Source organism: Centruroides vittatus, unplaced genomic scaffold (assembly GCF_030686945.1).
Source record: "Centruroides vittatus isolate TY-2023 unplaced genomic scaffold, ASM3068694v2 scaffold_324, whole genome shotgun sequence".
NCBI lineage: Eukaryota > Metazoa > Arthropoda > Arachnida > Scorpiones > Buthidae > Centruroides > Centruroides vittatus.
In genome coordinates this window covers 5,365,059-5,389,499 of record NW_027122701.1, presented here as the reverse complement: position 1 = coordinate 5,389,499, position 24,441 = coordinate 5,365,059, and the positions used below count along the sequence as shown (strand labels likewise).

Below are 24,441 nucleotides of genomic sequence, written 5' to 3'. Positions count from 1 at the left end.
AAAATATATTTATCCTTAACCAGCATATTCAAACATATCAATAATACAAAGTTGATATATCTTGTTATGTATGTATGTATGTATGTATACGTGTGTATGTATATGTATGTGTGTATATGTATATATATATATATGGATAGCGGAACCCCAGGGGGCACCATCCGTTGACAAGAGGAGAACGAGGGAGCGGGAACAAGTAAGGGGAGACGAGACTTGAGGGAAGCCAGATGACGGTTGAAGAAGAAAGGCGAGAAGACGAATCCAGACGGGACTGCTTCTTCCTCTACTAAGACAAAATGATTCAAATTTAATGATTTAATGTTCAACGTTTGTATGTTCGTGTCGTTAATTGTAATGTCTAGTGTCACTATTAAATGTTAGTTTAGCAAGCAATCAAGGTTCTTTCTTGGACTAAACACAAGTGAAGTTACAAAAGTAGGAGACCAGACAGAAAGAAAAATCCTACATATATACATATATTTTGAGAAGAAAACTTTATTCCTACTATTGTATCCATTTAAAAAATTATTTAAAAGTTTAATTTATAATGAAAATTATGATTCATAAAGTAATTTCTACAGTATATCACTCAATCATACACAACTTTGAATAGCAACAAAATGATTTATTCAAAGGAATATAAGTATAATGTCAAGGAAGAAAAAGGAACAAATATAATATTAATAAGTCACTATCTTCCATAGTCTAAGCTGCTTATGCCTAGGGTTACCAGGTACTCGGGGATAAAATCCAGAGTAAAATGAGTTCTTCCTGAAAGATACTGAGACATTTCAATTCCAGGACTGCAGAATGTGTATTTTTACTCTGTCAGTATCAGAAATATATTTAAAATGCAAAAAAAAAAAAAATACTTCATTGTAGGAACAGTTTTTAGAATAAAGTTCTCCTGTCGCTAGATGGTGGTCGGAAAAAATCTGGGACAATCCTGGAAAACTGGGACATCTGACAACCTTATTTATGCCTTGATGATTTGGTCAAGGTTCAATGGGATAAAGGTAAGGTCATCAAGCATATCAGAAACAAACACTGCCTTAGACACATTGAGGCCCTAGAAATCTATAAATCAACATATAAGGGAAACTCTGTCAACTTCAAGGATCTAAACACAATATACAAGGGACATCCAAAAATAAAGAATGTTTGGCTATAAAAAATAAAAAAAGTAATGACAGGAAAAAAAGTTTTATTAAGTAACTAGTACAAGACCAGTTACTTTTCTACATAGTCACCATTATGATTAAAGCACTTGTCAGCACAACACTAGTTTTTAGATTCCTTTATCATAACCTTCCACTGCTAGTTTCTTCAGCCAGTTAGTGACAGCTTTCATCTCATCATCCATTCCAAAGCATTTCAAATCCACCCAAAACCTCTTTCAGCTTGGAAAAGAGGTGAAAGTTGCTGGGGGCCAAGTCAGTACTATAGGGTGGTTGAAAACATCCTACCCAAATTTCCAAAGAACAGCTTCAGTGCATGCATTGGAATGTGATTGCAAGTTATCTTCCTTGATTAAACATTAAACACCATTTTCTCACACTTGCTTCATTCATAATGTGATTGCCATACACTTCTGTGATTTGTTTATGAATTTCTTTAGGACAGAATTCATAAAATTTCTATATTCTTTCTTTGCATTTAGAAAATGAATAACACTTTGCACTTGGTGGGATTTTCAATTTTTGTACAAATTTTAACCCCTTGACAAAACAATAACAATAAGCCTGTATTTACTGAAACTTTACATGTGCTATGCTAACACATCAGAGAACAAATTGACCTTGAATCAATGGCAGTAATTGACCTCTACAGAGTGCTATGCACAAATATCCTTTATTTTCTGGATGCCCCTTGTTCATTGGAATACCTTGTTTGAGGTCTAAACCAGCATTTCTCAAACTATGGGTCATGTTAAAATATTAATGGGTTGCAAAATGATACTATCTTCTGCAGAAATATTTGTAGTACTTCTATTACTGAAATATTCTGTAAGAACTAGGGACAATAGATGCATTTGTTAAGTACTGAAAAATTTTTAACAACTTTTTTCTGATGATTATTATTGGGTTGTTCAGAAAGTAATTTTGTTTTTTACCACAAGAGGGATTAGTTGTATTTTTACCCACCAATTTTATTCTAAATCATATTGTCATTATATATTTTGACAGCTGACATTTCAAGGCTTATTTGTAAAAAATTTTGTTTGATTTTTAAAAAAAATACATCTTACAAAAATACAAATTTTAAAATGTATTTTTAAAATTTTGTTTGATTCCTTGCAGTTTTTTTTTTTTTTTGGTGATCCATCAAATATGGAAAATCAAAAGCAGCATTTTTGGCATCTTTTGCTTTTTTATTACCAAAAAGGTAAGAATGTTGTTCAAGCAAGAAAAAAATTGTGTGATGTGTATGTAGATGATGTATTGACAGAACAACAATGCCAAAACTGGTTCACAAAATTTTGTTCTGGCAATTTCAATATTGAAGATGCACCACATTCTGGAAGGCCAACTGAAGCTGATGAAGTCAAAATAAAGGTACTGATTGAAGCAAACCGCCAAATAACAACACAAGAAATCACTGAGAGATTAAATTTGTTGAATTCAACCATTTATGATCACTTCAAATGACTTGGTTTTGTTTCAGAGCTCTATATATGGGTTCCATACATTCTTAACTCTTTCTTGACCATGGTACTGATTCATCAAAACCCTGTTAAAAATCGATTTTTATAAAATTTATCGGCAACAGATGTCAGCACTTGATGGCAGAGTCTTGTTTATCATCTGTTTCACATATTTTTGTATTTTTGTACAGGTGGTGTTTTGTTGACTTAAAAAATTTTAATTGATGCTTTTTTTTCTTAATTTATTGTTTCCTGGTAATTTTTTATTTCATTTTTAGCATATTCATGCAATAATATTACTATAATAAGTTCATTTATGCTATAATAAGCCAACGTGTTATAAATATTCAAGTTGTGACCTTCAGTTCTGATATTTTATATATATTTTTTTAATTTTTAATTTTTATTTTAATCTAAAATATCAGCAAATGTTACATCTATTACTACTGGTAATCATATTTTTATTACAAAAATTTATATTCTTGTTCAATATGAAGTGAATAAAGTATATTAGTTCATTATATTAGTTGGTAGCAGAATTCACAACGAATAAATGTACATGCATAATTGTTATATTGAGTTGTACAAAACAATATTCTATGTCTTCCTGGCTCAGTGCCAGCAAAAAACTAGGTAACTAGACAATGCTAATTTTGACAAAAAGTTACAAATTAGCAAGTTTAAATGTCAGTTCTGATATATATTATTTTTTTCCTTATAAATTTTTCTAATAAAATGTATTGAAAAATATCGTATTTAAAACTAAAGATATTAATAAATGTATGTGATTTTTTTCATATGAATATAATGATAATTTGATTTTTGGTGAATTTTTAAAATAATATCGCCTAACTGACCTTGACTGATCTATATTGCCCTTGGCCATTTTACAAAATAAACGTAAACAAGGGGGCATAGCAAAGGGTCAAGAAAGAGTTAAAGAAAGAGATTTGCTCCGTTGCATTGACATCTGTGATTTGCTTCTCAAAAATCAAGAAAATGATCCATTTCTGAAGCAAATCATAACTGACGACGAAAATGGACTGTTTATAACAATGTCGAACACAAGCAATCATGGAGCAGAAGAGATGAGCCAGCTAAAAGCACTTCAAAAGTCGATATTCATAAAAAAAAGTGTTGCTCTCTGTTCAGTGGGATTTTAAGGGAATTGTTTTTTTCAAGCTTCTACCAGACAATTCCACAATTGATTGTAGCATATATGAAATTCTAATTACAATTTTTAAAAAGTACATTAAAAGATTCCAAATGCACAGTTTAAATCTTACTGCATAGTTTTTACAACAAATTGAAGAGATGTGACAAATGTTATAATTTTAACTTGCTAATGTATCTTAACATATCAAAAACAAATTTACAAGGAAGAGAAAACACATATTTTTAATAGAAAATAAATAGACAAAATGTATAAACCCTTGTAATTTACAATTATTTTGTATTATAATTTCATTAATTTAAAAAAAATTCTCATTGTAACATAAATCAACCATCTGCAAATATTAGTCAGATATGAGCTGTTGAGCCATGTAGTCATTGGTGAAATGTTCCACAAAACTTACTCATATGCCACATAGCATTTTTTTGAAAGTTCTTGAAACTACTTGAGAAGCATGCTTTCTCCCTTTTCTCAATAAAGGTATAGTACATATCAATATCAAGGCTTATTCATACACACATTATTATTAAAATCTCTGAGAACCACATTGTAACTCCCCTTGTAAATCTATGTGCTTATTTTCATCATTCATATAGGTTGATTCAAATTAGAAACCCAGACCTACACTCATTTTGATGAAAGTTTGAGATGCTTTATCAAAACATGTTGGCAATTGCTTTTAATGTTTTGATAAAAGAAACCATACTGATTGTTAAGGAAAAAAAAAAAAACTTTATTACAAACATTTTTTGCCTACTGTTTGGCCAGCTTCAGCTAAGTACAATGAACTAAAGTGAAGAGCACTTCAATGATAAGATCTCAAGTCTGGTCCACCACAGTTGTACTTTTCATTTAATTGGATGTGGTCAGCTGATGTGGCTAAATGGTAAGCTGAGAACATTTCCAATAACTGGCTTCCTTAATAAGCAGTGTGAGTTTTCTTTTATTTAAATATGGTACCAATTTTCATTCATTTTTATAATATAAATTACAGTTGGATACCAGTTCTTTTTCATCTGTTGAATGTTTAAATTTTACAAAATATTTGATTTTGTAAAATTGTTGAATATCAAATTTTGAAATTCTTTGAAAATTAATACTTTTACTAAATTTTAATACTAAATAGGTTTCATTGTATTTATTTACAAATATTTGTTTATCTGATTAGAATTACATAGAATCTCTATTGTAGTTTTTAATTCATAATTTATATTTTTTGAGTGATGCTTTTTTTACTTTCATTAGCCATAATTTAGAGTTGGAATTTAATTCCAATAATGAAATCAAGCTAATATATTCTCTGCTAAACTGTATGAAAGAAGAAATTTTTGAATTTGAGAATGTCTTTCTTCATTCAGTTTATCAAAGAATACAAAAGAAGCATTCATCAATCTAATACAATTCCAAAGTTAATTTACATATAATACACATCCAGAAAAATTTTTAAATGATCAAATAAAATTTGAAATAGCCTTAAAAGTCACAAACTGCACCCTTCAAAGTTATACTTTTTAACAGTATCAAGTAAGCCCTAAGTTGAATAGCACAGAAGCTATTATTTCCAAAATATATGTGAGGATTTTATAATAATTTTATTTTGCATAGCTGCTTTCCCATGAAAATTTAAAACTACTGTGTTATATAATGCTTGCCACAATTCTTCAAACACATTAGAATAAAACCATGTTATTTAAGTACCTTGCTGCCTGAGGATTGCTGCAATTCTCCAATAGTGTTATAGTGAAATACAGTCAAACCTGTTTTTATGCGCTCTTTTTATGTGCGATTTTTATTTGTGCGATTTTTTAATGCAAATTTTTAATTTATGCGGTTTTTTTTGTGCGATTTTTTATTTGTGCGGTATAGTTGGCGACTAGTTTCGTGCGATTCGTCATGTCTCACGTTGACTTATTATAGCTAAATAAACTTATTATAGCATAAATGCACTTATTATAGTAATATTATTGCATGAATATGCAAAAAATGAAATAATTTACTTTTTAAGTCAACAAAACACCACCTAGACAAAAATATGTAAAACAGACGATAGACCAGACGATGCAGTCAAGTGCTGACATCTGTTGTCAATAAATTCTATTTCGTACGGTTTTGAGTTATTTTCTATGTGAGACTTTTTTTATGCGGTCCCTGTTGACCGCATAAAAAAAATATTTTTTAATTGTGTTGCGAAAACTATTTTTTACAGCCATTCGTGAAGTTTTGTGCGATTTTTTTTTAATGCATCTTTTTTAATGCGGTCCCTATCCCCCGCATAAAAACAGGTTTGACTGTACATTATTTTACAGAGAATGCAATGTTGTACAGTATTACATTACATAAGGGTGCAGAACGCTATTCAATATGTGATCATTACAAATACATAGGAGTGGAATTAAGCCAAGATGGGAGATATAAAAAAAACATTGTAGTAAAACAAATAGTAGTAAAAACAAAAAAAGAATTTAAATGGAATCTGGTGAAATACAAAAGAAAGAAAGAAATATATAACCATAGTGAAAATTATATTACTGTATTTTATTGAGCCAAAACATGAAAAAAAAGAGTTGAAATGAATGCACTAATGAGATCACACTGAATATTATGCATGGAGAAAAAAAGCTGAAGGCAGTACAATAACTAGTTTTTCACATGTCCTGTGCAAGACTATTTTTACCCTCTTTTTTGAAAGGAAAGAAATACAATAGAAATGTTGATTAATTTTTAGCTTTAAACTAAAAACATTATGAAATTGACCCTCATGGCAGCAAAATTTAAAATTTAAAAATTAAAATATAATAAACATCATTTTTTGATACTCCATTTCAAGGCCTCCTTTATACTGGGTCTGTGCATGTGCACACATTGTATCTGCCTAGTTATGACACAGCTTGGAAGGAATCAATTAATGATAAAATAAAAAGAAGATAGTTAATATAGTATGATCATGTGAAAAAATTACAGAATACAAATTGCCAAAGATTGCCATGAAACAAAGTGAATAAGAAGAAGATTGAAAAAGACCTACAAAGAAGATAATCAAAAAATAATAGAGGTGACACATATCAGACTCCAGAAACAAATATTTGTTTTAAAAAAGAGAAAGTGTGTGATTGTATTTCCAAGTACCATGCAACAAAAACTTTTATAATACTTGTCCCATAGATATTAAAAATTTCTGGGGAGAAAACAGACATAATTATTACTTATCTTATTATTATTATTAAAGTAATCTTCACTATACTTAAAGAAAATTTTAAATTACCTGTGTAGCTCGGTCCATCATCAATCTACCACAATGACTGAAATAAAAGGCATCTTGCTGCCACTGACCAGCTAAATAAATAGCATCTAACGATGCAGTTCTTCGAATGTATGGTGATGAATTTACTGGTTTCAAGTTAAGAGTTTTGGCTTTTTCCACTATGATAAAAATAAAATTTATAAAAATAAAAATCTTAAAATAACTATAATTTGTGTTTATGATCTATTATTTTTAAGTTAACTATAATTACTAAATGTATTCACTAACACCTTACTTTAGGCAGAAATTTAAAATTTTTAATACTGAAATCAATAAATAGATTATTTAACTACACTATTTTTAATAAATAAAATACACACACAGTTTATATAATTTATGCAGATGTACAGTACATCAACTCAACTTACAACTTGATTATGTTCTGCCAGATAGTCATAAGTCCATTTATTCATAAATCAATCATTATATAAAAAGTACATAGAGGATGCTTGAGTTTAAAACTTCTTAATATTCTTGAGAATAAACACACTATGATTTATATTCAGAATAAACTAAATGTAAATTAAGAAATAAATATTTGCATACCTAAATATCCCACAATAACAACTTTACTAACATTTTCAGTAAAGTTAAATGGCCTTCTTCAGATAATATTTAAAAAAAACAAAAAAAAAAAAACAACAACAAAATTGTAAAATGGAATGTCACATATATCAACAGCCATGAAGTGTGCAGGGCCAGTTTTGGACTGTTAGCCACTTGCATGATACAGATATTTGGCTCCTCTTATCAATACTGATTGCAAGTAAATTCATAACCTAACCCAATATATGAGAGCCTACTGTTATGATTTATGACAGTTTCATAGAGTTGACAGGAGTTAAAAAATTCCATAAAAATATTTGGTATATATTTAATTTAATTTTATTCAAACCAAGCCACCCCGTGGATAACATTTGCCTTTGTCAAAGTTATATTTTTGTGCCACTATAAAATAAAATTAAAGAAATTTTTCTTATTTAGTATATAAATACTATATATTGTATATGTATGTGTATATAAAAATTAATTTAAATATAAATATTTAAATTAATAACATTCATGTGCATCTCTTTCTTTATTTAAATTTCCTTTTGGTTACTTTAACAATAAAACAATGGTGTAAGTATTGCTTTAAGATTATTGGTATGGAAATAAAAGTCCATTCACAATAAATTACATAAGTGTAACCTTAAACTTAATCATAAGATGTTAACATAAATAAAGCTTGGCATTTGCAAACTTTAAAAGTTTACAAATTCCAAATTTTTATACTTTGTACATGATTTAAAACAAGAATCGTCATAGAGGTTATGGAATTCCCACTGTTGAATTTTTTCTGATTCAATGGATCACCTGTTGCTTGCACTTTTAAGTTTTATAACGCAAAACACCTAACATGTATGCTCTGGAATTATTTATATCCATTAACTGTACAGCTATACTATATCATCAGTCATCACACAAATATCAATCTATTTCATTGCCGACCACTATATTAAAAATAATATTAAATTATACTTTAATTTTATTTTGTAAAGTGCACTATTAGCCACCTACAAATTTGGCTGCCTGCATGCAGGCATGCACTATACACCTATCAGAACTAATCCTGAAAACATGTATCTTAGCAATATAGGGTCTTCCAAAAAATGCTACAATTTTAAATTATTGTAATTATGTTAATTATCATCCAAGAACATTATAATGTACATTAAAACATTGGAAAACCATCCAAGTTTCACGTTTACCCATTACAATTTCTCAATGTCTGTACCTCATGTCACACAGCACACATCTGACTGATACTCAAATTCTTCCCATCTCACTACAGGATATCCATTGTCACTTCTCCCACTAAAGCCACAATTGTATGGTTTCTGCAGATTACTTATGTTCCACAATGACAAGTAATTCCAACTTGTAAACTGCAGAACACAAAACATCTTCTCTGTTACAAATTTTCCATTTTTATTTATGGCACTTCTTTGAGGTAATAGACAAAAGAATTTCAAATGCAGATGGAAGATGAAACTTGGATTGTTACTCTATTGATTGGTGTAAGTCACACACTTTTCATATAAATAATTAACATAATTACAGTAATTTCAAATGGTAGCATTCATTTTGGAAGACCCTGCACATTTCTAAGAATATTGTATAAAATTTAAAAGTTGTCATTGTCAAAAAATTTATTGCTCAACCAAAAGAGAAGTGTTGATAATAGTGTTGAGGATTTATTATTCACAAATTCATTTATCATAGTTTTTTTTGAAAAAATCTAAGTTAAAAAATCAACCTTTATTTTTGTTTTTATGTTGTTTACTTTCAGTTTCTCAAGATTCTGCATTTGTCATATATAAGAAATGCAAAAAAGGATTGTTATTTTCTGTAAACGCCAGCAATGATTAAAGCTTGGACTTTAGAACTAATTCAAAAACATTCTTGTTTGAAATAAATTGTTTCTAAATAATCTTTGAAAATGTTCAATTTAGACTTTAATGTTATTTGCAAACATTTGGTTTAAGCTTTGACATATCATTTAAACTTCAATATATCTAACAAATTCAATTGAAGATACTCCAAAAATATAAGCAAGCAGGTAATTTTAGACTTCTTTAATTTCTTGATATTTTTGTGCTCAATAACAATAACTAATATAAAATGAAAAGTCTACAAATTAAAATAAAAATTTATAGTAATTATATACAAAGATATTAACTCTATCAAAGATGTTTATCTTGGAAAAAATATTTGTAACTATTTTATATTAAGTCTTTACTTTGCTAAAAACACAATAGACATTTTAAGCCTTTTTTTAAATACCTAAACAAAAGTTAGCAAAAATATTTATTGATAAATTTCCAACTAAGAAATTTGTTTTTTCATTAAGTAACTTAAACCCACCTGTGTATTTGTATCTAAGTTATTAATATGAGCACCGGGAGGTTGTAAAATAAGTATCTCTATTTGAAGCTGTCTGCAGCTTGAAGGAGTAATGCAAATGAAACCAAAATTGGTACACTTACAATTTAAGAAGGGGGAAGAAGAATGGAAGAAAAAAAAATATAGTTAAAAAAAACTGCTGCTAAAGAGCCCTATAAAGTTTGAAATGTAATGTATAATACAATAAAAAAGAATTAAGGTGCAAAAACTAATGGCATAGAATATGGAATATCCAACTTTCGAGCATCTGCATGCACTAGGACTGTCCTCTGGAGTCATTGATTCAAAAATTGCACTGGCAATGTCTTCTGTTATTACAGTAAACAATCCAATCTCATCAAATTTTGTTGCCATTCTTCTCGGTGCACACTGCATCAAAGGACCTTTTCCTTTATTCATTCCTTTCACACACCTAAATTCATGTAAAGCAGCTGTAGCATTTGAGCTGTCAATGTACAGTAGAATACTGGTAGTTTTAAAAGTAAAGCATAATCTGGCAAACTGAGAGACATATTGGCCACATAGCTTGCAGACACAAAAGCCAGATTTCTCTTTTGTTAGGTTTTTCCTAATCATGTCAACATTAGTTGAGTTTTGTATTTTAAAAATAATTGTGTTATTCTAATTTTTACTGAAATTTGTAAAATAGTCCTTATTTTTGTAGAAAATCCAGTACTGACAGTTAGTGTGTTGTTTTTTTACTAAAAACTCTGGTGCAAGGCATCTGTTGTCTGACCTTTTTTTTAGCTGCAATAACTTTGTTAGAATGGCCAATACTTAGATATAAACACACAAAAAAAATGCCAAAACCATTAGGCTTATGCAACCTGATGATGTCCATTTGAAATAAACAAAAACATTTTGGTGTTTTTGTGTGTTCATATTTTTGAGCTACTTTGGAAAAATCTTGCATGTCTTCTGATGATTGTCATGCTGAAAGTACTCGTCCTTGATCTACATGCCATTTCTGTATCCACAGGTCACATTCTTTTAAAATCTATTTTTGACAGATATTGAGTAAATGTCATTGAGAACTGTGTGCCTCCTGATCAGATGTGAAGCATTTGCTTTTCAGAAACTTTCTTCAGTTGTAAAAACAAAAAAAATTACATTGGTCTGCCCGGCAAATGTGAAGAAGATATAATTATAATGTAAGTATAACTGAAGTTGTCAACTTTAATTATAATATTGGCTACACAGTATTTTTGAAAGTGTGTGGCTAGTAAATTGTTGTAATGGAGAAACCACTTTACAGTAGCAAAGTCTGAATGTTTGTTTTTTGTGAATGATACAGTGATATTTCATTTTGAAAATCTTAGCCTATGGTTATGCTTAGCTGTACCTTATTCATCATTGTTCCTCAGAACAGTGCATAATTACCTTGAGGAACACAAATAAAACAAGAGCCATGTCTCTTGACATGGCTTGTTTCATTTGTGTTAAAATGACTGTCATTGACAGACATTTTAACACAGATGTTAACTAGGAACATTGTATGGCTTTGTCATATTGCAATAGAATTGAGACAGAGCCACAGAAAGAGGCAATCCTTACACCTGATGGCCGTAGAGGAAGCAATCCAAGAATATAGTAATTGACGTTAATTGCTTTGTTCTCAAATTTTTTTTCCCCCCACACCCATTTTTTGTTAGGCACATGTTATTTTTATTTTTTTCCCCTAAATTCCATTACACACATTCAATTGTGTCAGGGAGAATGGACATTATCAGTTTGACCCCAATATATCTCATGGACTCCCATTTTTTATTAGCTTTTTAGATTCCTTGTCATAATTAATGGAAAATGGCAGAGAAAATACCAAAATAGAAATTGATTAATCAAATTTTGAGAAAAAACAAATTCTGTAAGTCACATATGAGGCCTTGCTAATGCTCTGCCTCAATAAAGAATTATATTATACAAAAAGCACGAATGCCAGAAACTGATCAACTCCTATTGAGGCAGTCATAAGACTTCAATGGAGTATGAAAATACCATTTTTTTCAGAAGTATGTGGGGAGAAAAATGTGAATTCCAGGAACTGAATAATTAGTCTTTTTATAAGAAAAGAGATTTTTCTAAAGGTAAGCTCAATTTATCAGAATTTTGAAAAGAAATGCATCAGTTTTCCTCTTTAAATCCTTTTCAAAAATATTTCACATAACAAAAAAGCATACAAATTTTTTTGGATAATTCCAGCTAAAAATATGATGACTTGTTTTTATCTGCACTCAGAATTACTTTAAATTTCAAACATGTCTGGGATATAAACTTCATTTGAATAAACACTAAAATGGCTTCTAAAGCATCATTATTTGAGTGTTCCTACATTTGGACAATTCTTTGAAAATATGATGATTTACTTGACAAGCGATTAACATTTGTGGCTTTGTTTTATGCAATTAATCTTTTAAGACAAAGCCATAAATGTTAATCGCTTGTTTATCATCTAAAACAGAAAAATAGCATTATTGATTTTTCTTTAAATTTATTATGGCATTTCTGTTTATTAATGTGCAAAGCATTTCACACAAACTGCCATATACAGTAACCATTTGTCAAAGGTTGAAAATTCTTGACCACAAATCAAATTTGGTATTCTCCAATTTTTTACTTGTGACTATGCATGGACTTGAATAACTTAAGTCAAAGATGAATCATAAAAGCATTTAATTATCACTTTTTTTTATAATCAATTTCAAAATCCTTAGATGTCTGGTATTGGGCAAACTTCCTCTACTCTTTTTGAATTCTCCTGTAAAAATAAAGTTATTAAATAGAAGTCACTAGACACACAGAAGTGTTAAGTGTTGGAAAAAAGTGTTAATAATTAAACCAGCTTTTACATCAGACTCGTCAATAGTTTTCATTGTTGAGTGTTGTGAATGATATATCAGTAACGTAGACTGATCAACTAACAATCATCACTGATTTACATAGCTATCTTTTTACAAAATGAAATAAGATTTTGTATTAAAATATTGAAAAAAATATATAATTGTCTTTCTTCTTAGTAAATTCTACACACAAATTTAATTTTCAAGTGTAAGTTAATATTTATTTGAAATGGCATCTGTTAGAGGAATCTCAGCAAACAGTACTAAAATTAAAGCAAAAAGGCTCAATTCACTTAAAGTACTTTAAACAATACATTGAGTTTAGGAATTTACAAAATACCTCATATGTGTTGGTTTGTTTTGATGTATGTGTTGAGAAGTCTGAGGTGTAGTATAGTTTTGCAGTGTTGCATCGTACTTTCTAAAAATGTGAAGAGCATTTGTTATATTTTATACAGATGTAAGTTTCTGTGTATGTTGTAGAATGACAATCTATGAGCAACTGTTCTTGTGGTTACTATGATGGCCTTCATTTTCTTCTTTTTGAAGCACAAGGATACAAATAAGTGAAAACTGCTCAATAAAATTCTGAAGGAAACTGGGGCTTCCATTTCTTGGTGTTAAGCAAGATGGCATAACTTTGAGTATCCACGTTATGTATGTAGAAGATTCATGCTAATATTTTGGCATTAGTCAAAGTTGGCATTATATCAGGCACTAAAATGGGGGTTGATTGTATTAAATTATAATAGCAATTATGTAATATTAAATGATTGGAGGAAATCATAAAATTAATGATATCTATTCATTTTCTTTAAAAAACAGTTTGTAAATTTGTCTTGATTTTATTGCAGTATAGTCTCTCCTTGACTTACAATGAGGTTATGTTCCAAAAAACACATTATAAGTCAAAAATAAAAATATATCATATGCAAGGTTATACAGTACACAATGAGTTTGGTGTATTGTTGACTGCAACAGCTGATACTCATGAGTGATTGCCATAACTGCCTTGCTTAGATATTATCTGAAGTTTCTCATTGAGAGTAATAGCCGCCTTCTTGTTCTCACCAGTAGCAGGAGACACAGCAAAGAATTTTGCAGATATAATGGGTATACTGTAAAAACACAAGAAGATATAAGGTGGTTTATATAAAAAAACAGTCTCAAGAAAGACCATCAACACATCAGTAGAACAGCTTGAATTCAAATTCTGACTATCTCATGCTTCCATTACATTCACATCAACCACTATATGTACAAAATATTGTATGTCAAAACATTGTAAGTCAAAGAGTAATGAGTGTCTGTATATAAAGCATAAAATTGAGCTTTCCTGTATTTATTAGCCAGTAAATTTAGAAAACAATATTCAGTATGTCATTAGAAACAAAGATAAATTTCAGTTTCAGAACTGTCACTGTAGAGTCGAAATAGCACCTAAATTCAAACTTTCCTGCAAATAAAAGGATAATTTCAAAGTTCGAATGTTTTCGGCCACTAATTTTATCGGCCCTCTTCAGGAAATATAAAACAGAAAAATCGTTTTATAAATGGAACGTAGCTGTCTTGTAAATTTTTAAAAGATCAAAAATGGCTGTGATATATCGTATGACGTATATATGAGTCTAGATAGTATTTCCGTGCATTTCATACATGAATGACATCAGTGTTGATGCAGGTTCCACTCCTGCTCACCCTGTAGATCCCAACCGCTTCTAAAATTCTAATATTTTGCCAGTCGAAGACCTTGTGTATTAGCTTGGCCTGGTCCCAACAGGGGAAAACCCCCAGATTGCTGGCGTAACGTGCTAAAGCAGTATTGATGTTTCTTTTTAGTACGTCATATCTGTGATCCTTTAGTCTGGCTTGCAGCAATCTGTACGTTGATCCTATGTATGATAGTATTCTGTCAAACCTCTCGATATGTAGTGGGATGTGGTAAATTCCAGGAACCATTGTGCCCTCAGCGGCGTCCTTTGTGTTAGACAGAAGGCGGAAAACGCTGGGTTTTCTTCTGTACATAACAAATACATTTACATTATTTGCAATCCTTCTATATATGCGAAGCAGCGATGGTTTGTAGTTTAGGACCACCTGATTTGCTTCTGTTTTGTTAACATTGCTAGATGACTGAGCCAGATATTTGGATGCTAGATTGTCGATAAAAGTGCGGCCATATCCATGGTTGGGCACTACCTGTTTGAGATGCTCCAGTTCCTTGTTGGTATCTGACAATTCTGTAGAATGGGAGTAGGCTCTGGCTACTAGTGCAGAGAATGCAGATGCCTTATATGACCATGGGTCCACTGAATTGGCAAGTATGAATAGGGGGGTGTAAGTAGTTTTGTGGTAAATTGTGGTGTTGAACTTGTTATCAGCAACTTGAATCTTGATGTCTAAGAAATTAACGATATTACAGCTTTCCTGATCCAATTTTAGCATTAACACATAGCTGTTATTATTAAACACCTTTAACACCTCCCCAATATCCAATCATCTTCTCCATACAATCAAAATGTCATCCATATAACGGGTGTAAAGAAGGATATTATGCTTGATGATTTTTAATGATCACTCCTCCAACTGTCATAAGACCAATTCACAGAGATCCCCTGAAATGGGGCTACCCATGGGTACTCCCTGTTTTTGGATATAAGTGTATCAATCAAAATAAAAACAGGACGAATAGCATAGTGAGTGAGTAAGCTCAAATACCTGAGAGTGGTACAATTGAGCATCAGGAGTAGAGCTTAGAAAGAAATTTCTCAATTCACAAAAACAAGGTTCCAGCCGTATAGATGGAAACATGGAAACAAAATTGAACACGGTAATATATTCGTCTCCATTTAAATTAATGGCAGCAAGCTAGGAGAGAAGTGCACCTGAATTGGAGATTGTGTATGTATATGAATGAAGGTGGTGCTTTAAGAGGTGATGTATCCGTTGTTCCAATAAAAACATTGGGAATCTGGCTTTATCGATCACTGGACATAATTGTTGACCAGGTTTGTGTGTTTTAGCAAAGGCAAACAGGCGTGGGGTGTCAGGGGAGCTGACCACCGTGTGCTGCAGGCCAAGTGTGGTTGCAAGGCCAGTACGTGTGAACACGACTTTGTAGCTTTGTTATATACGAGGCATCCGAGAGCTGACATTGCATGTCCATTATGTAGTGTTGCAATGTATCAATGTAGGTAGACCTTTTCGTGACCACGACTGCCTTGCTTTTATCAACCTTGACCAATGTGATGTTCTGTGATCTGAGCCAATTTCTACTTAATTCGATGTAGTGCAAAAAAGTATTACTTTCTGAATGGTGTTTGTGTTCCTCAATAGCAAACAGTGCTTTCCATCTAAGATATTCTCTGTGGGAGTCTGGACACTTATTATTTCCAGAAGCTAGTAATTTCTCCATATTCAGTATAACAGAGAAGGTGCTGCAGGTTGAGGCACGAACATCAGACCAAATTGGAAGTTCTTTCGGAAGTATACAGGAAGTGAAATGTTGTCCCAGCAAACTATAACATTGTTGATTTCTGGTTTGGGACATTTTCTTTGCATTTTGTTTATCCACGTGTAGTGGTGATATTCGAAATATTTAACAAAGGGTTCGCTAGCAGAAAATTTTTCCCTAACAATCACTGACAAACAAAATGGAAGTTTTGGCTAGAAATAAATACAATACCTTTTCTTGCGATATATCTAATAATCAGTGGCGTATTTGGAATGTAAGAGGCCCTGGGCAAAGACCAAGAAACAATAGTATATTAGTGCTGTCGACCTTGTTTTTTTCTTTTTTTAGGCAGAGAAATTTTTCACCCCAAATAGACAGATGTCATTCTCTCTCAAAATACAATATCCTTTTTATTTCGCAGTCCATAGCCCGACACATGTTCCACAGCCATCTTGTATTATCTCACGCACATGAGATTGTGGGATCTCTCTTATGACTGGATCTAGTTTCAAGAACTCTCTCTCTTGAATCGATCACGATTAAACCTCGTTTCAGCCGAGATTGAAACAGTCTAGAGAAATCGCACCAAGGCATAGTCCCCAACCTTGCTCGCAATCTAGATTGAAATGCTCAGTGCAAACGGGGTATAAGGCTCTAGTTTAATAGTGTTACAGAGTATAATACGTATATTTTAATATATTTTTTAAAAGAAACAAAACCACTGAGAAATGTTACGTGTGTTTAACAAGGTTCGGAAAACTGAAAATTTTACCAATGGGTTCGGCCGAACCTGTGTGAACCCGCTGAATATCACCACTGTCCACGTGATCTTTTTTTCATATCTATGTTGCAACCTACATCAATTGGATGCTTCTAGATCAATGACCCTCACATTAACATACTTCAGGATGTTGCTGTCCTGTTGATATAATTCCTCCTTTAAGTTAATGAGGAGCTTCAATCTATGGTACATAAGGAGTCTGGTACGTCTAATTGCTTTTCTAAGACAATGAAATCGCACTTTCGGCAGAAGTGCATCACAGTCGTATGGTAACCTTATATGGAAGCTTTTAAAAATTTACAAGGCAGCTACATTCTATTTATAGAACAGTTTTTCCATTTTATATTTCCTGAAGAGGGCCGATAAAATTAGTAGCCGAAAACATTCGAACTTTAAAATTATATTTTTATTTGCTGAAAAGTTTGAATTTAGGTGTTATTTTTGACTACTTTCAATTTCTTTCCAAATTACAACAGGAACTTTAAAAAATGTTAATACTATTATGAATGCACTCTATTCTGAATGAATGATTCTATTCAAGTATGAAAATATTCAAAAATTTATATAAATATTAATCATTTATAAAGCAATAAGATGCAAATACAATAAAAATAACAGCACACACAAAACTGGAATGGTACAAAAATGAAATTAACACCTATATACGATTTCCAGCAAATAACTGTAAAGTTCTAATGTTTTTGGCCACTATTTAGAGGCCCTTATCAGGAAATAAAACAAAAAACAGTTCTATCATTCAACATAGAATACCATTACTTATAAAATAGTAATTCCAAATATTCAAAACTTTGTACGATATATGTTGTGAAACTCAGTTTAAAACATAAAAATAAAAATAAAAGAAAGGCTTTCAACAATTTAATTCTTCACATGGCATGATATTAAATAATAAAATTAAAAACATTAAATTCTGTATGAATCTATAAAATATTTCCATGCTTGTGGTACTGCAATGTTGTGACAGTTAATGCAACATCCTTTCTTCTCAGCTATATAGATTTCTAATGCATCCAATGATTGTAAGTTGTGTCAGTCAAAGACTTTGTGTAAAAGCATTGCTTTATCCCAGCAGGAGGAAACTTCAGGTTTGGCAGCAAAACAGGCAAGCACTGTGTTGAAATTTCTCTTGGTCATGTTGTATTTGTGGTTACGTATTCTGGTTTGCAGGGATCTGTATGTAGATCCTATGTATGACAATCATGTATGAAACCAGCCATCTTGTAATGGGATAAGGTTAGGGATTGCAATTGCCGGATCCCTCATCCAGCAATCCAGCTGGATCCAGCGCATTCTTCGGCCTGCTGGATCCAGCACCAGGTGTTGGATCCAGCGCTGCGGATCCGCAAATACTCGATTAACTTTCTAAATAATGCCACAAAAGTCTACGTTGTCACTTTGCTACATGCGCTATCGCTCGGCGGCAAAAGTGATGTTGCCGTTCAGTGCGACAAGTGCTACACACCCTCTCTACACCGCACCTCCCGCTCTTTTTGCCTCTGCTGATCTAACTGCCAGTTGACTTTCCGCTCTCGCTAAATAAAGTGTCTTCGCGCTAAATAAAATAAGTAACTCCTCTCCTAGTCCTGGTGCATAATTCTAATTTACGGTCGGTTGTGACGTCAATGAATCACGTGACGGAACGATTTATGATTATTTGATGGCCCTGAAACCAATGCTGTAACTAGGGTGGTGCCAGCGGTGCCCAGGCACAGGGTGTAGACCCTGGGGGCGCAGAAATTACCTGGACCAAGTTTTGGGTCATAGTTTTGGTGCTTAGTTACAGATGCTCGTACCGGGTGCATAAAAGGTTAGTTACGGCGCTGCCTGAAATCAACTAACGTAGAGGCAGAAAGGGCCTTCTCCGCAGCGGGATATATATGCAGTTCATTAAGAAGTAGGTTGGGAGACACCACCATCAATACCATTTGTTTCTTGAGATCCTACTTCCAGAAAAGTCAAAAAAATAACAGAAGTGACTGATTTAATTTTATTTAATCCTTTAAAATACTTTATTCAAGACAAGACTAATATTTTAAAACTTCTACTCTAATTCTATTAAGTAAGAGTTTTTAACTTTTCTTCTATAAGTGGTTAGTGGGCTAGGCTAGGCAATTTTATTGTGAAAATTAGTGAGAAACTGAGACTACCTAGTTAGTTAAATAGTTAATTAAATGAATGATTATCAGTATCTTAGATATATGATGATATGAATGTAAGTGATTCTTGATTGTGATAATAATAACTAACTATTAATTACTTACTCACTACTTTACTAACATGAATAATTAAATTAGTTATAAATAACTACAGACTTACATGTAAAGCTTATATAAGAAAACTGGTAAGACTGATAGCCACTTAGCCACTGATTATCCGTTCTTACATTATTATAATATATTAATATAAATTAATTAGTAGAATTACCTTTGCTATTATTTAACTTAACTTAAAGATTACATTATAATTATAATCTAACTAAACATTTAAAGTTAATTATCTCTATCTCAAGTGTTAAACTGAACCAAAGTTAAGTTTACAACCTAAATGTGTAAGAAGTTTTACTGATTTATAGTGACCAGTCTAAATAATAAAAGTTTCTTAAGAATTTAAATAAAAATGTTTTATTTCTTTAAAAAAAACCATAAATTGCTGGATAAATAGATAGATAACACTTTATTGCACCAAAAATACATCTGCACTGGATCCATGCTTGCTGGAATGATGTTGGTCCAGCAAAAATCCAGATGGATTGCAATCCCTAGATAAGGTATATACCCAGTGCTTTAGCACCATCCAGACTATCCTTTGCATTAGATAATAGGCAGAAAACGTTAGGTTTTCTTTTATATGCTAACATCAAATTTAAATCCCCAACAATCTTACAGTAAAGTTGATGCAGACATGGTTCATAACTTAAAACTACACGATTAAAGTCTCCCTGTTAACATGCATTCTGGTGGTAGCTAAATTAGTTTGATGTGTAGAAGCTGAATTTTGCTGTTGAACACCAACAGTGAAATTGAGCACATTAAGCATATGGCTTCCGCCCATGGGTACAGTCATTCTTTTTAATCAATATTCTGGCTTCCGACACAACTTACGATCATTGGAGGTGTTAGAAATCTATATAGCTGAGAAGAAAGGATGTTGCATTAACTGTCACAACATTGCAGTACCGCAAGCATGGAAATATTTTATAGATTCATACAGAATTTAATGTTTTTAATTTTATTATTTAATATCATGCCATGTAAAGAATTGAACTGTTGAAAGCCTTTCTTTTATCTTTATTTTTATGTTTTAAACTGTGTGTCATGACACATATCGAACATATTTTTGAACATTTGGAATTACTATTTTAAACGTAATGTTATTCTCTGTTGAATGGTAGAACTGTTTTTTGTTTTATTTTCTGATGAGGGCCTTCTAAATAGTGGCCGAAACATTAGAACTTTACAGTTATATGCTGGAAATTGCAAATTGGTGCAAATACAATACTGTATATCAGGGGTGGCCAACAAGTCGATCGCGATTGACCGGTCGATCGCCAAGCCAATTTTGGTCGATCGCTCGCGATGTCTTGACTTAATGTATTATATTTGTAACCGAACACAACAGTATGCATGCAGTTATGACTCGACTCATAAGCAGTGCACCACGTACTGAAACACAGTGTATAAACATAGTATGTATTTCACACCTCCCCCTCCCCACTTACACTATGCCTATGACAACAAGTCGATCGCGACGCATTTTTAAGATAAAAAGTAGATCTTATGTATACAAAAGTTGGCCACCCCTGCTGTATATGACATAAAAGAATTATTCTTGGAAGAAATTCTACAGACGTGCACTGCAACTTATATGAACTAAATGTAATGCAAACTACAGTACAGTACACAAGTGCCGGAAATATTTTGCAAAAATTTAATTTAATTTCATCCATACAAGTGATATAAAATAAATAATACTACAGAAATACTGTAATATATATATAATTCAGAGTTTTTATTACAGCATTTATCATTAGACACTAATTATAAATGGTATTCAAATGTATATGAAGTCAGATGCAGAGATACTGGTTAGAACTGTAACTGTATTTGTATATATTATATAATTATTCTATTTGGTTTCAAGAGCATTTAGATCTTGAATATAATGCCAAAAGATTCTAATAAAAATTACATTGACTAGAAAAGTAAATTTTGGATTTTTTAGTAAGAAATGTTTCAATGAGGTTGGATTTTCACTTATTCATAATCAGCTTTATTTACATACTCTCTCTTTGAGTTTTAAAGTGCTTTCCATAAAGCTCTGGACTATTCAAATTTCCTCAAAATCTTTCTTTCTGATAACATTCTTTAACTTTTCATTAGCTTCTTTAAAGAGAATATCAGCTGATTCCTGAGCATTTTTTTCTTGGGATATCAGTTTTGTTTATTCCTGAAGTTTTTGAACAGGCCCTTTCAAATTCAGAACTTCCTGCAACTCTCTGTAGCTTCTCTTGTTTAGCCTTTCACTTTCTTTTTCTTCATTTAATTGCTTCATTTAATGGCTTCCGCCCATGGGTACAGTCATTCTTTTTAATCAATATTCTGGCTTCTGACACAACTTACGATCATTGGAGGTGTTAGAAATCTATTTAGCTCTATATTCAGCATTTTTCTTCTAAATAAGTTTCATATGATTTTTGAACACCTTAGTCAGTAATTCATTTGTAATAGGTACCTGTCCCACTTTGTCATATTTTTTTTAGAGAAACATGAATTATTAGTCTGTCATTTAACATTCATTCTGGAATCAGTGATTCTTCCTCAGTGAGAATTCTCCTTGAATATGAAAATATTTTTTTCCACATTACTATTGCCATGGGTAAGGATAGACATACTTTAAGATGAAAGATTCTGTTTTCTGTACTCCTAGGCTGGTACCACCATATTATTGCATGATTTTCAACTGGAGATTCATTTGAAAACTAAATAAATAAAATAAAAAAACAACTTTTTAATTTAGTTTTCAAACTAATCTCCAGTTGAAAATTGTATGATAGTATGGGGCAGTGCCAGCCAATAAGCATGCTTTAGTTTGTTTAAGAAAGATGCCCTAGGTGATATAAATCATTTTTTGTATAGAATGTCCCACCAAACATGATAAATCCTAATCTGTTTTTTAGGGATAACAACTTGTATGTAGAATGCACATTCATCTCTAATATCTATATCTTTTACTCACAAGAATGGAAATAATTTGCTTACTTCTACTACTGAATGTAAAGTTTTTGCATGGTATATCTTTTTTCATGTGTAAGCAACAGAAATGCAAAAGATTGTCATTTCTTTTCATTATAAGTTTTTGCACATGATAATTATAAGATACAATTTTTCATAAAATTCAAAATCATTATATAGCAAGTCTACCTTTTTCACTCAATATTCTAATCTGGTTGATAGTTTTACAACTGTAATCTATTTCTGAAGGTTTTGAGAGATTCTGATGTATTATCTTTTAATATATATATATATATATATATATATATATATTTTGACCACTAAAAAAGTGTAATGAAATATGAATACAGTTCAGATGTTTCCACAACAAAACTTAATTCCACATTAATACACACACACTTTATGGTTTTTAGTTATTTTATATTTTCTGTGTTTATTAATTTCTTCCCAAACTGGAACAGAAAGTAAATAATACTCTTCAACTGATAACCACTGCTCTAAAAGTCTCTTTGCTGTTGTCCAATAGTCAGCTATCTACTTAAGACATGTGTAATAAGGTGCTGCTTTGATACACCTTTCTTCCTCTGCAATTTTTCAAAATCTTCCGGCTTGAAAAAATTTTGTTAAAAAAATTATGTAAATCATAAATTAATTTACATGCAGCATTACCATATTCTTGCAAGTCTTTTAAGAAAGCATTATAGATCACATTAAGTGACATTTTCCAATGTCTTAATAATAATAATAATCCCATTTCACTCTTTTCAATCAGCCAAGGTGTTTATCAAATTTTACTTTCTTTATTGACATTTGGACCATACAAGTCCAACATCAGCAATTTCTTTACTGACAGTCCTATGTTATTCAATACTTTTTCAATCTGAAACGCAATATCTTCTGCTGTAAAATAACCAAGAAAAGCTGTTTGCAAATGTTTGCATATAACTTTTGTTTTCTGCTTCTGACCAATATCTTATTCTGACTTAGCGTTCTTTTTTTTCAACAATATTAGTTGTTTTATCAAACAGTAATGTATAACAGGATTTCCTAACATCAGATAGAAAGTTTTCTAAAATAGAATCCTAATGCTTCAGAAATAAAATACAATAATTTACCCAATTAAAAATTTTTCTGCTAAATATTACTACAGCTGAATTATGCTGCACTAAAAATATTGCTTGAGATTATTATTCATAATTGCTGCCATATTGAACTAAAATATTCAGAGACCAGATGATTTCAGCCTTTTTAACAACTTCCTTGTTGCTAATATAAACTGAAATTTTTCAGCTTGAGATTGAGATGTGCTCATGCTAGTACTGTTATTAGCCAAATATCTTAATAATGACCATTTGCTAATTAATTTTACAATAGTTGTCCTTATGCATATTGATGGAGACACACGGGGATAATGTTTTGAAAACCTTTTGATCAACAAAAAATGTTTTTCTCAAAAACTGTAGTAAATTTTCTTATCATTCACGTTCTTGCATCAAGGAAAAAGTTTGTCTTAAACTATCAGTTCTTCTGAACCATCCTGAAAGCACATTGTATGGTTTTCCCATTTTCCTACAGTTAACCTGTAATATAAAAACTATGATAAGCACTTCAGTTTTAAAATCCAAGTCAAAACTAATAACAGATTGAAAAGAATTACACATTTTAGTTGCCACAATATTAATATAAAATTGAGAACAATATATAAAAATAAAAAGTAAATAAATAATACTGCCATTTTAAATTTTAATTATCATTTTTTAAATGTTTATTGTGATAATTTTTATTTCATAATATAAAAATTAATTTTTAGAGTTATTTTGATTTTAATGTTGATAAATTTAAGTTTGTCCTTTTGTTGACACATTTATCATAGATGAACAATAAACAGAGTATAAATACAACAGTTCCTAAATGAATAAAACATAACAGACTGCAAAATAAACTTTTAAATCCATCAAATATGTTCTATCACAAAAGCTAATGTATTCAACCTTGATTGAATGGTCACCTTCAGCTTCTAATAGAAACACCAAAATTCCAAAACAGAATCAG

The 24,441-nt window shown here is 31.1% G+C and overlaps 1 protein-coding gene across 1 annotated transcript in view; it reads right to left on the bottom strand.

Moving 5' to 3' along the window:
* LOC136988182 (protein FAM117B-like) overlaps positions 1-24,441 on the bottom strand; it is a 77,221-nt gene that overhangs the window by 27,456 nt on the left and 25,324 nt on the right. The window contains exon 2 of the mRNA XM_067286012.1: positions 7,081-7,238. Coding sequence (XP_067142113.1) covers positions 7,081-7,238 — 158 coding nt within the window. The remainder of the gene's footprint in view (positions 1-7,080; positions 7,239-24,441) is intronic.